Source organism: Nesoenas mayeri (assembly GCF_963082525.1).
Source record: "Nesoenas mayeri genome assembly, chromosome: 1".
NCBI lineage: Eukaryota > Metazoa > Chordata > Aves > Columbiformes > Columbidae > Nesoenas > Nesoenas mayeri.
The window spans coordinates 1,017,101-1,030,740 of NC_137541.1; the positions used below are offsets into that span (position 1 = coordinate 1,017,101).

A 13,640-nucleotide genomic window follows, 5' to 3' on the forward strand; every position below is an offset into this window, starting at 1 on the left:
CCTTGACGTCACTCTCCATCGCGGCCTCTCGGGCCGGTGCGGCAGCGCCGCGCGTCGCCATTGGCCGGGCCGCGAGGGGGCGGGGCGGGGCGCGCGGCTGGACGGGCCTCCCGTTGGCCGTTGGCCGCGCGGCGGGGCGGGGCCCCGAGGAGGCCCCGCCCACCCGCACCGCGGTGCCGCTCCGCCCATCGCTCCGCCCCGCGGCTCCTTCCGCGCTCGCCCCGGGCCCGTCCGCTCCGTCCGCGCTCGCCCCGTCCGCCGCCCCCACCCGCCATGGCCTCCGCGGCCGCTCCCGGGCAGGGCGGCTCCGCGCCGCCGCTCACCGTCCAGCGCGGCATCGTCAAGATGGTGAGAGCTCTGCCCGCCCGCCGCGACCGCCGCTCCCCGCGGGCCTCCCGCCACCTCGTGTGCCCGCTGGGGCTGCAGCCCCCGCCGGTGCCCGGGACCCCGCAGCCCCCGCCGGTGCCCGGGACCCCTCAGTCCCCTCCGATACTCGGGAGCCCGCAGCCCCCTCCAGTACCTCTTTCCGCTCCTGCTTCCCGTGCCGGTAACTGGGACCCCCACCCCCCCTGCAGCCCCGTCCGGTGCCCGGGACTCCCCTCCGCTCCCCGGAACCTCGTGCTCTGCCCCCGCCACCCCGGCCCCCCCCGCGCTTTCCGGTGCACCCGTGCGCGGGGCCCATGTGCTGCTTTTCCCCCCGGCCGGGAGCCCGGGGACCCCCTGCTGCACCCCGGGGACCCCTCAGGCGGGGGCGCTGGAGGGGGCAGTGCCCGGGGCTCCGCACCCCGTCCCGGGGCTCCACAGCCCGTCCCGGGGCCAAGGCTGGCCCGGGGGCCCTGCAGCCCCACCACCCCGGTGTTCCCCCATGTACCGGGGGTGGCCCAGGGGGCCAGTGGTCCTGCTGTGCCCCCAGCCCAGAGGAAGCTCCAGGATTCCCGTGACCAGGGACATTCCTTGGGGTCCCCACCTGCTGCTCTTCCTCCTCTTCCCCAGCCCACGGTGTCTCCACGGCAAGGACCCTGGGTCCCCGAGACCCCTGTGTCAGGTCCCCACGTGTGCTGGGAGACCTGGGGGTGAAGGTCGGGGTCCCCGTGTACCCTTGTGGTGCCCCGGTGAGGGTTTGGTGGCAGGTGCTGCTCCCCAGTCCCCTACAACTGCGGTCACCGGTTGTGTCACTCGTGTTGGTGGCATCTGGTCCCGCTCTCCACGTGTCTGCGTCGAGCCGGGCTCTTGTGCCAGCACCGTCCCAGCTCCTGTCATCGTCCCTGTGGCCCAGCACTGGTGTTATCACCTCTTTGCCCAAACACAGGGAGTTTTGTCTCCAAATACAGATTTTTCTCAAGGTTACAGGTGACCCCTCAGGCTGTGAATACCCCCGCTGCCACCGGAGTGGGACCCTCGCTCGGACTGTCACTTCACCCCAGAGCCCTCTGGGCACGCTGGAGCTTTGGGGACGCTGGAGCTTTGGGGACGCTGGAGCTTTGGGGACGCTGATTTGGGGATGCTGGAGCTTTGGGGACGCTGATTTGGGGATGCTGGAGCTTTGGGGACGCTGATTTGGGGACGCTGGAGCTTTGGGGACGCTGATTTGGGGATGCTGGAGGTTTAGGGACACTGGTTTGGGGACACTGCCTTCCCCCTGCTTTAGCTCACTGGTGGCATGGGGACCCCTTCCCGTCACCTCCTGCCACCTCATGCCCGAGCAGCAGATTTTGGGACGCTGGGGACAGACCTCGCCAGCTGCTTGTGCCAGCTCCATCCGGGGAGACGCGGCTCTGCTGCGTGACTTCGGGCAGGACGGTTGGGGCTGCCGGCTGCAAGGGCCACATGCCACCCTGGTGTCCCCTTCCAGGGCCAAAATCTTTGCCCGGGGGCACCCTGGAGAGCTGCGGGTCCCCGGCTCCCCGTGGTCACTGTGCCTTGCGTCTCACCCCCCTCCTTCCCATTCCTGCCACCGCTGTTGTCCCTTGGTGTCCCCAGGCTGCAGCTGTGGCGCTGGCCGTGCTGGCAGGACCCCGGTGCCATCCCCTCCTGCGCCCAGGGGATGTCTCTGCCGCAGGAGCCGGGTCCATGTGCCCCATGTCCCCGTGCTGTGCCCCGGCCTTGGCACACCCACCGCGCTCTGGGCTCAGCCTGCACTAAGTACAGCTTTTAGAGCCGGGTTTAAGCCTGGTTTAAGCCCAGCTGTCTCTGACTGGAGCACTAGGCAGCGCTTTGTCAACTGGGGGTGCTTTTGGGGGGATGAACCCCGGGTTCTGGGACCATCTCCCGCTCCTGTTGCTGCCCGAGCTCGGCCAGAAGCTGCTGCCATAGAAGTGCGTGTGGTCCCCTGCCTGGGGAGCGGTGACACGTGCTGTGGCCGCTCTGTGAGCAGGGACAGGGGACACAGGGGCCACATGCCCACCCCAAAACGCTTTGTGCACCCCTGGAGTGCAGAGCAGCGCTGCTAACGAACCCGTCCCGGGACCCAGGGTTCCTACCAGTAACGGGAATAAATCAGTTACAGCACCTGACGTGGTTCCCCACGCCCTATAAATTAAAGATTAAGGTTAATTACAGCAATGGAACCTCTAAGTCCTTAAGTAGGGAGCACTGAGCCTTTGCTGTGGGATCTCTCTGTGCGCGGCTCAGGCTTAATTTAAGCTCGGTTCCCAGTGGCTCGTGCGGCGTGCCGGTCTCTGCCGCGGCGCAACCAGAGCCTCGGTGTCGGTATCTCGGAGCTCGTTTTGGCGCAGCTCAGTGTCCCTGGCGCTGGGACAGGGGACGGATCCTCTGGCTTTGGGACGCGCTGGGAGCACCCCGGGGCTTTCGGCGGGCGCCCAGCCAGGGCACGTGCTGGAACTCGAGCCCGAGGTGTTTCGGCGAGCGCTCGGGCAGCAGCGATCCCGCGCGGGGAGCCAGCGCCCATTAGAACGGGAGCAGGGCGATCCCCGGCACGCTCGTTGGGCTGGCCCAGAGCCCGACTTGGCGGCCGGAGCTGGAGCCGGTCCCGCTGACGCCGTGGCTCACGTGTGGGTGACCTGGGGTCTCCTAGGGGGACAGAAACCCGAAATCCAGTGTGTTTTGCAGGGTGGGATGATGCCGGTTGCTGTAATTGAGGTGGGTGCGAGGTGGAGAGGTGCAGTTGTTTTGGGGGATTCTCCCAGCAGTTTTCTCCATAGGGGCTGATTTCTGTGAGCTCGGTGCTGTCACTCACCCTGTGTCCGCCCTGAAGGAGGGGACGGGGTGTTTGGCGGGTGCCGCTGTGACGATGCTGGTGCAGAGCTCAGCTCCATCCTGCATCTCCGAGAAGGAGACCCGGGCAACTCCCGACTCTGCCAGCCCGGGAGAAGTTGTGCCGAGTTTCCCATGCCTGGGGAAGGATCCATCCCTGGAAGTCTGTCTGTCTGTCCGCTCACATCACCCTTTGCCAGGCCTGGGGGCCCCCCGGTGACCCCTCTTTCTCCCCGCAGGTGCTGTCGGGCTGTGCCATCATTGTGCGCGGGCAGCCCCGGGGTGGGCCGCCCCCCGAGCGCCAGATCAACCTCAGCAACATCCGCGCCGGGAACCTCGCCCGCCGCGCTGGCGCGGGGCAGCCGGACGCCAAGGACACCCCGGACGAGGTGGGTACCCCGGGGGCGGTGCCGCGCAGCCCCTCTGCCCCGGGGGTCGCGGGGGGAGCCGGACGAGGGTGTCCAGGCTACTGACCCGGCCCTGCAGCCGCTGCGGTCTGGGCTTGGCCATTGCAAGAGGCATCGCCCATTCCCAACCTGCTGCTGCCGTCCCGTGGGGCGCAGGCGGCTCCTTCCCCGCCAGCGCTGCCCGGCTCAGGGACACGGGGGTGCTGCAGGGGCAGGAGGAAAAACAGCCCCTTCAATTGTCCTGTGAGAGATCTGGCCCTCCAGGGGTGTTTTGGGACAAATTTCATAGAATCACAGAATCTTTTGGGTCGGAAAAGTCCCTCAAGATCATGGAGTCCAACCATAACCCACCCTGTCCCTGCCCCATGTCCTGAGAACCTCATGTCCGTCTGTCCAGCCCTCCAGGGCTGGTGACTCCAGCACTGCCCTGGGCAGCCTGTTCCAATGCCCCACAGCCCTTTGGGGAAGAAATTGTTCCCACATCCAACCTCAACCTCCCCTGGCGCAACTTGAGGCCGTTTCCTCTGCTCCTGGCGCTTGTTCCTGGGGAGCAGAGCCCGACCCCCCTGGCTCCAAGCTCCTTTCAGGCAGTTCAGAGATCAGAAGGTCTCCCCTCAGCTCCTGTTCTCCAGCTGAACCCCCCAGGTCCCTCAGCCGCTCCATCACATTGTGCTCCAGCCCCTCACCAGCTCCGTTCCCTTCTCTCCACTCGCTCCAGCACCTCAAGGCTTTTCTTGGCATGAGGGGCCCAGAACTGCCCCAGGATTGGCAGTTTGGCCTCCCCGGGTCCCAGCACAGGGACGGTCACTGCCCTGGGCCTGCTGGCCACACCAGTGCTGGCACCAGCCAGGATGCTGGTGGCCTCTTGGCCACCTGGGCACACGCTGGCTCATGTTCAGCCGCTGGCACCAGCACCCCCACGTCCGTTTCTCCATCCTCACACATGAGCCCAGGGCAGTGTGCATCCCCTGCCATCGAGGAGCCAGCAGCCTGGGCAGGTTCTGCAGCACCCGAGGAGGCTGCCGGTCCCTCCAGGCTCCATGTGCCCAGCTCTGCTTGCCCGGAGGGGTGATGGGGGGCTGGTTTGGCAGGGCGGTTGCAGGCAGGACTACCTGCAGCAGCAGCAGGTGCAGGGGTTTGTGCCAGAGGGAGCCCAGCCTCGGCCACCCATCCTCCCAGCCCCGGGGGTGGTGCTGAGCGCTGGCAGCTAATTGCTCTCCTTGGGGAGTTTGTCTATTCTAAATGCTGCTTCAGCCTTTAAATGTCACTCTTTTAGAAAAAAATTACGCCTGTCAGGTTTGCTAATTGTTTATGAGCACGTCGTGTTCTCTCCTCCGGACCGTGTTCCCACCCACCCACTGCAGCGGAGCGGGGCTGAGCTCGCCGGGGCCCCGGAGGCTCCTGCCGCGGTGCGGGGAGGTGCCGGGGGGTGCTGGAACCCCAGTGCCCAGCCGGGCACAGTCACCACAGCCGGTCCCGCTCTGCTCCTTTGCCACGGGCAACCCCGCAGCCGTGGGCAGGAGCCGGGGCGCCCCATGTGTCCTGGGGAGCTGGGGCTGCTCCAGCCCCCACCTCACTGCTCCCCCGGAGCCTTCCCCGGGCTGGCTGGGGCTCGCTGTGCTCACAGCCGGCTGGGAATCCAACCGTGAGCCCTTGGGGGGGCAGAGGGAGAGGGAGGGGGTGTTTGTCCCGCAGAGTGACAGGGTGGGTTCCTGTGCCAGCTCCTGGGCTGCAAATAGACTCCTGGGCTAGGGCAGCGCATGGGGAGGATACAAGTCCCCAAAGTGGGGGGGCTCTGGGCATCCCCGGCTGCGTTTGTCCCATCGGCTCATCTCGGCTTCTCTCCCTCCAGCCCTGGGGGTTCCCGGCTCGCGAGTTCCTGCGGAAGAAGCTGATCGGGAAGGAGGTTTGCTTTACCGTGGAGTACAAGACACCGCAGGGCCGGGAGTACGGGATGGTGTATCTGGGGAAAGGTGAGTGCAAAGGGGGCTGTCGGGCTCCTCAGCGCGCAGTGCAGAGCGTGCGGTGCTCGCAGCCACGGCACTGCCTGCGAGGGTGGGCTGGGGTGCAGTGTCAGCAGCAGAAGGGTGCGCTTGGGTGAAGCACCAGTTTTTGGAGGGGAGTGATGTCCCGGTGATGCCGGGGCACGGCCGCGCGCTCTGGAGCTGCAGCCTCTGAGCCACATGCAGCACGTGGATACGAGTTACAGCATGAAGTGAATTCCCCCAGGTTTTCCTCACCACCCCTTTTGTTGTTATAAATCCCTTGCCCGTCCCTGGCTGGTTGAAAGCCCCAAAGGACCCGGCTCGCCAATGGCCCCTGTGGATGTGCCGGAGCGCCGGGAGCGAAGCCGCCCGGCCCAAACGCTGTGCGGTGCCCGCAGGCAGCACCGTCCCCGGCTCAGAGCAGCGTGGCCTGTACGGCGCCGGCACAGGTGGCCTTTGGCTGCGGTTAAGTCCCCTCTCGTGGCGAGCACGACACCGCGTTGCGCTCTGCCAGGTGCTGCGTCCCCTCTGCCGCCAGCCCTGGCTGGTTTCGGTTCCAGCTGTGCCGGCTGATGCGTTTTTGGGCTCTCACTCCTCATTGTTAGTCCCCAGCACCACCTGGTCTGTTGAGAGTAACAGGGAGACAGTGGGTTATAGAGTCACAGAATAGTTTGGGTTGGAAGAGACCTTCAGGGGTCACCTAGTGCCGCATCCTGCTGCCGGCTGCGCCACTGTGCTGGGCTTAGCTCTGGATCAGCCTCCCGCACCCTCGGGTTTCGGGAAGGGGGATGGGACCCACTGGATGTGGGTTTGCTCCTGGGAGGTGGGTGCTGCTCACCGCGACCCAGCTTGTCCTCCAGTGTCACCTGGTTTAGGGTCACTGGGACAGATAGAACCACAGAATCATTTGGGTTGGAAGAGACTCTCAGGATCATCGAGTCCAACCATAACCTAACCAAACACTGCCACTAAACCATGTCCCTAACAACCTCGTCTAAACCCCTTTCAAGCCGCTCCGGGGATGGTGACTCCACCACTGCACTGGGCAGCCTGTTCCAGTGCCCCACAGCCCTTTCTGGAGAGGATTTTTTCTTCCCGGGTGCGGCGGCGCGGGGCAGGGGACGTGCTGAGCCAGCCGTCACCTCGCTGCTCACCAGAGAGCTGCTGCAGAGCGGGACAGCCCTGCACTGGCGTAGCTGGGCTAGGCCTGGGCTGTAGGCCGGGCTCAGGCAGAGCAGCCGCTCTCCCATGGGGGCTCAGGGGGTGTCTCCTCGCAGCTGAGACAGGGGGAAGGACCAGGTGTGTGCAAGGGGCTGCCTGTTTCGGGTGCGCATCCCCTGGGGTGGCTCTGGGACAGATCTGGGGCTCGGGTGCCCTCACCCCTGTGTCCCTGCGGACTCTGCTGCTGGCAGCTGGGCTGTGTGGGGCCAGGCTGGGGTGAGCGGTGCTGTGGGGCAGTTCTGGGCTCCAGACGCTCCCTGGCATCGCTGGGACACTCGGGGCCTTTCCTGCAGTGGCAGCGGGAGGTTGGCTCAGGTGACAAACAGCTGGGACGTGCTCACTACCGCGGGTGGGGTTTGTCCTGCAGTCACAGCATCATAGATGGTTTGGGTTAGGGGACCATCCCAGCCCCCACAGTCCCCCTGCCATGGGCAGGGACATCTGCACCAGCTCAGGGTGCTCAGACCCCATCCAGCCTGGCCTGGGATGTCTCCAGGGATGGTTCAGCCACCACCTCTCTGGGAACCTGGGCCAGGCTCTCACCACCCTCAGGGCAACAATTTCTTCCTCATGTTCAGCCTAAATCTCCCTCCTTTGGTTTAAAACCATCGCCCCTTGTCCTATCACTCCCTGCCCTTTTAAAAAGTCCCTCTCCAGTTTTCCTGTAGGACCCTTTAGGTGCTGGAGGCCGCACTAAGGTCTCCCAGAGCTCCTGTTCTCCAGCTGAACAGCCCAACTCAGCCCAACTCTCACCTGTCCCCAGCAGAGCTGTTCCAGCCTCAGGTCATTGCTGGGGCTGCTCTGGCCCCTGAGGCTGAAAGGCACAAATGAACAGTGGCCCAGGGTGCAGGAGGCTCCTCTGGGTGTGTGGTGGGAGCTGCTGGTGACAATAGCTCTACCTGGAGCCCCTTCCCAGCACCAGCCCCTTGTCACTGGTGTGAGGTGACCCAGGGCTGGCTGCATCCCAGCACACCCCAGCCAGCATGTCCCGTGTCCCCATCCGCCTTGGGAACACAACACCCCCGCAGTCCCCAGGCTGCCAGAAAGGGGGACGGGGCCCTGTGTGCTGCCAGATGAGCCTGTACCCTAAGACCATGAGTAACTGGATATCGAAGTTACCCCTGTGCTCATTCCCGAGCTCCCAGTTTGCTTATGGGCTGGGAGACTGGGAAGCCCTTTGGGATGGGGATCAGCTCCTGCAGATTGGAATTTTGGAGAGGTTCCCCCGCCCGGCAGGAGCCTGGCAAGTCCCCATGGTGCAGCTGGCAGCAAATACACCTCAAAAAGGGCTTTTGTTGTTCAGTATCACCGCGATGGGTGAAGCCCTCCCTCCCCATCACCTGCAGCCTCGTCTGCCGCGTTAAGGACTCTCCCACGTAGGCGTCGTCCTCATTGTTCAATCCCCAACCTGTCACGCCGCGGAGGTGAGAAATGAAGCAGAAAATGTTTCCTGATGAAGTTTGTCAAGGTTTAAACACGATTAATATGGAAGCGCTGCGGCAGCTTCCCTGGCGGCGCTGCGGCAGCTGCTGCGGCGCGGGGCTCCGCGGGGGTGCCCGTTTTGGAACAGTGGGTGCTCTGGAGCGGGGGGTGCTCGCCATAGCTTGTGCTGCCACCTGAGCCAGTGTGGAGCATTTGGGGAAGGGTGGGGACCCTGGCAGCACCCGGCACCCCGTCCCCAGCCACCCCCGCTGCTGCTCGGGGCCATGTAACCCTGCGCCCTCCCATCCGCGGGGGCAGCCGGGCATCTCTCCTGGGGATTCTACCCAAATCCTGCTGGTTTTCGGCTCCCTGTGGCCTGGGATCTCCCGTGGATTTGTCCTTTGGCTCCTGGTAGCTGTGAACCCCCGTGTTTTCTGCGGAGGTGCCTGTCGCAGGTCATGCTAACGGCACAGCCTTTGCTGGAAATCCAGAGAGCTGCTTTGGTGATGGGGGGGATGTCCCCTTCCCATGGAGGTGGCCCTAAGTGACATCCAGCCTGGCAGCTCAGCAGTGCAGCAGGGCAACGTGCCACTTGCTGAGCCCTGCGCTGGGGGACATGGTGTCCCCGGGAGAGCCCCAGGCTGGGGGACACGACGTCCCCAGGAGAGCCCTGGGTTTGGGGACCCGGTGTCCCCGGGAGAGCCGTGGGCTGGGGGACACGGTGTCCCCAGGAGAGCCCTGGCTTTGGGGACCTGGTGTCCCTGAGAGAGCCCTGGGTTTGGGAACACGGCGTCCCCGGGAGAGCCCTGGGCTGGGGGACATGGTGTCCCCAGGAGAGCCCTGGATTTGGGGACCCGGTGTCCCCGGGAGAGCCTTTGGTTTGGGGACCCAGGGTCCCCAGGAGAGCTGTGGGCTGGGGCACCTGGTGTCCCTGGGAGAGCCCTGGGTTTGGGGACATGGTGTCCCTGGGAGAGCCCTGGGCTGGGGGACACGGTGTCCCCCGGGAGAGCCCTGGGTTTGGGGCACATTGTGGAGGCCACGTGCTGCTGGGACACGGTGCTAGTGACAGGAGCCTTTCTCTCCCGGGTTGCTCCATCTGGAATCGCCTTGGGAATCCTTTCCCGGCCCCAGATCTGTGTGTCCCCAGGTGTCCCACGCACCAATGGCTCCTCTCACTGACTCCTCTCCTCCTCTCTCCACAGACACGAGTGGTGAGAACATCGCCGAGTCGCTGGTGGCCGAAGGGCTTGCGTCGCGCCGGGAAGGGATCCGAGCCAACAAGTACGTATGTGGCTGCGTTCCTGCGCGGCCACGCCGATTCTCTGCGGTTATTTACCTGGCGTGGAGCTGGTTGGGTTCCTTGGCTTGGCCTGGGCACCAGCCCCTCTCCTCAGCTCCCGGTTTCGCAGCCACCGCTGCCCGGTACGGTGACACCGTGCCTTTCAGGTTGGGGTGTGGATGGGGACCCAGGTGTCTCCTCTCCCTGGACGCAGAAGCACCAGAGCTGTGGCCATGGGCTGCAGCAGAAAACCTTCTGAAGCTTTCGGTTGCTGGATAGTAATGCCTGGTGTAGCCTTGAGGTGCTTTAATTCACGCCGGAGAGGTGATGTTGGGGTGTTCCTGCCTCTCATCCTACGTCTGGGTGGTGTAATGCTCGTGCCAATGCTTTGCCACAGCCCTGTCAGGAAGAGAAGCCCGGCCCCGGCGTGCCGGTGTCCCCGGTACCCGCCGTCCCATTCCAGGGGTGCGAGTTGTTTCTGTGCCACCGCTATAAATACCAGTGGGACGCGATTTCCGTGCCGGCGCCTGCTGGGCTGGAAGCTTGCCCGTGTCGCTTCCTAACGCTGCTCCTGGCACACTTGGACGCTTTCCACCCCACGTTTTGGGCACTGCAGCCTGTGCACAGGTACAGTGAGTGTTGCCAGGGGCTTGCGTGGGTTATTTTATGCCCGGACTGGCCAGTGCCGAAGCGCCAAGTGCTGCGTGCTGCCTGCCCAGAAACGCTGTCCCTGTCCTGAGCCCTTGGGGAACGTGCTCCCTGCACGGTGCTGTGGGCTCTGGGTGCTGATGGTGTGTTCAGTAGCTCTGCTGTGTCATGGTTGGGGACACCGCAGGACAGGGACACCTGGGGGAGGTGTGACAGCCCCAGTGCCGGTGCTGGATGGGCTGCAGGAGCCTCCAGGCTGTGGTGCAGCCGGCAGATGGGAGCAGCACCGGCAGGGGGGCCTGGCGAGGACCGGTGGTGTTTGTGGGGTGAAGGGGGTTCAGCTGGAGTCGGCTCCCACCAGCCTGTCCTGGTTCTGTGACTCCTGCAGCGAGGGGGAGGGAAGGAGGAAAGTGTCCCCTGGATGGTCACTGGGGTTTGTGTGCTGACCTGTCCCACTGCAAATGTCATAGAGTCACAGAATCATTTGGGTTGGAAAAGTCCCTCAAGATCATGGAGTCCAACCATAACCCACCCTGTCCCTGCCCCATGTCCTGAGAACCTCATGTCCGTCTGTCCAGCCCTCCAGGGCTGGTGACTCCAGCACTGCCCTGGGCAGCCTGTTCCAATGCCCCACAGCCCTTTGGGGAAGAAATTGTTCCCACATCCAACCTCAACCTCCCCTGGCGCAACTTGAGGCCGTTTCCTCTGCTCCTGGCGCTTGTTCCTGGGGAGCAGAGCCCGACCCCCCTGGCTCCAAGCTCCTTTCAGGCAGGTCAGAGATCAGAAGGTCTCCCCTCAGCTCCTGTTCTCCAGCTGAACCCCCAGCTCCCTCAGCCGCTCCATCACATTGTGCTCCAGCCCCTCACCAGCTCCGTTCCCTTCTCTCCACTCGCTCCAGCACCTCAAGCCCTTTCTTGGCGTGAGGGGCCCAGAACTGCCCCCAGGATTTGCAGTTTGTCCTCCCCAGGTCCCAGCACAGGGACGGTCGCTGCCCTGGGCCTGCTGGCCACACCAGTGCTGGCACCAGCCAGGATGCTGGTGGCCTCTTGGCCACCTGGGCACACGCTGCCTCATGTTCAGCCGCTGGCACCAACACTCCCAGGGCCTTTTCCAGCCGCTCTTCCCCAGCTGCAGCGTCCATGGGGTTGTTGTGACCCAAGTGCAGGACCCGGCACTTGGCCTTGGTGACCCTCAGACAATTGGTCTCAGCCCATCGATCCAGCCGGGCCAGATCTCTCTGGAGTCTCCTGCCATCCAGCACATCATCACTCCACCCAACTTGGTGTTACCTGCAAACTTAAAATCACAGAATCACAGATGGTTTGTGTTGAAGGGACCTTCCCAGCCCCCCAGTCCCCCTGCCATGGGCAGGGACATCTGCACCAGCTCAGGGTGCTCAGAGCCCGTCCAGCCTGGCCTGGGATGTCTCCAGGGATGGTTCAGCCACCACCTCTCTGGGAACCTGGGCCAGGCTCTCATCACCCTCAGGGCAACAATTCCGTCCTCATGTCCGGCCTGAATCTCCCTCCTTTGGTTTAAACCATCACCCCTTGTCCTGTCACAACAGGCCCTGCTCAGAAGTCTGTCCCCGTCTTTCTTTTCGGCCCCTTTGACGTCTGGAAATGCTGCAATGATGTCTCCCTGAGCTTCTCTTCTCCAAGCTCAACACCCAGATTTCCTGAGGGTGCGCTCAATCCCCTCGCCCACATCATCGATGAAGATATTATCTTCACATAGTGTCTCCTGGGACTGTGGTGGCCAGGCAGGACCTCAGTTCCTCTCCACTTGTCGCTGCTTTGAGGCCATCTGTCCCCGCACAGTCCCCTCCCTGGCCATCCCTCATGCAGACGGTTCTGCGGTGGCGGCAGCCCCACACCTGCTGTCGCGTGTCCCCTGGGGCAGCCTGGGCATCCCCATGGGGACCTTCTGGTGGCTTCACGCTCCGGGGGTTCAGCTGTTCACTCCTGTGAGTGCACCCGTGGGGAGCCACCTGGTCACCCGAGCCCTGCGGTGACAATGTGGCAGCTGGAGCGCGACATGGGGCCCCCAGGGTGGCGATGCCACTGCCACCGGCTCTGTCACCAGCACGGTGAGCGTAGGGTGGACCTTCTGCCGGTAAATAGCACCTGGAGCGCATTGCTGTGCCACATTTGCTCTCCTAATTAAGAGGGTGTGTTAATTAATGGGTGCGCGAGGTGACTCAGCTGCTGGAGTCGGGTGTTTCTGCCCGGAATTCAGGAGTCGTCGGGTTGTGGCTTTTCCCTGAGCTGGAGGATGTGAAAGCACGAACATCACCAGATGAGTTGAAGTGGTTGTGACAGCGTGTGGCAGGGCTGGGTGTCGGTGCTGGGGGCAGCTGGCGCTCTCTGCCCTTGGCAAGGACTGTCTGCGGTTCATTATGGCACAGGAGCCGCATACCTGGCTCTCCCTCTTCTCCCTGGGGCTGCTTTTCCATCACGGTGCACAAAACCATCCCCTGAAACGGGGGCGGGTATCCGGACATCCACGGTGCCGGAGAAACTTAATTTGATTTGCGGTGCGTCGCTGTCAGCAGCACAAACATCGCTCAGCAGCTCACCCAGGCGGTGCCTCTTGGAGAAGTGAGCGGTTAAATCACTACGGCGTCCAGAAAAGCGCCCGGGAGGTGGATGTTCCCGGCGGTAAAACCCGCGGGAGCCGGCGGCGTCCTGCCCGCTCTCACCGCTGCCCCTGCCCCTGCAGCCCCGAGCAGAGCCGGCTGGCCGAGCTGGAGGAGCAAGCCAAGAGTGCCAAGAAGGGGATGTGGAGCGAGGGGACGGGCTCCCACACCATCCGGGACCTCAAGTACACCATCGAAAACCCCCGGCACTTCGTGGACTCCATGCACCAGAAGCCTGTCAATGGTAAGATGTCACCAACACCGCAGCTGTGGTCACCCCATCCTCATCCTCAGCTGCTGGGGGGCTGTTCCTGGCACAGAGTCGCTCTGGCTCCCACCAAACCCCCCGCAGCAGGACCAACCTCTGGTTTTGCTCCGCAGCCATCATAGAGCACGTGCGGGACGGCAGCGTGGTGAGAGCCCTCCTGCTCCCCGATTACTACCTGGTCACCGTCATGCTGTCTGGGATCAAGGTGAGGTTCGGCTGCTGGCTCAGCAGCTGTCTTTGCAGCAAGTTCCCCCTTGAATTTCCACCATCATTCGCTGTGTGTCCTCCTCGGTGCCATTCGGCACTGGGGCGAGTGTGCAGAGCTTGGGTTAAGGGACGTTCCCAGCTCCCCCATCCCCCTGCCATGAGCAGGGACATCTGCACCAGCTCAGGGTGCTCAGAGCCCATCCAGCCTGGCCTGGGATGTCTCCAGGGATGGTTCAGCCACCACCTCTCTGGGTACCTGGGCCAGGCTCTCACCACCCTCAGGGCAACAATTCCTCCTCATGTCCAGCCTGAATCTCCCTCGTGTAGTTTCAAACCATCACCCCTTGTTCTG

At 64.0% G+C, this 13,640-nt stretch overlaps 1 protein-coding gene across 1 annotated transcript in view; it reads left to right on the forward strand.

Moving 5' to 3' along the window:
* The first annotated feature begins 212 nt into the window (after positions 1–212).
* SND1 (staphylococcal nuclease and tudor domain containing 1) overlaps positions 213–13,640 on the forward strand; it is a 131,748-nt gene continuing 118,320 nt past the window's right edge. Inside the window, 6 exon segments of the mRNA XM_080363608.1 lie at positions 213–348; positions 3,453–3,602; positions 5,473–5,593; positions 9,451–9,529; positions 12,897–13,057; positions 13,195–13,286. Of these exon segments, the coding sequence (XP_080219734.1) occupies positions 274–348; positions 3,453–3,602; positions 5,473–5,593; positions 9,451–9,529; positions 12,897–13,057; positions 13,195–13,286 (678 nt within the window). The 5' untranslated portion in view covers positions 213–273.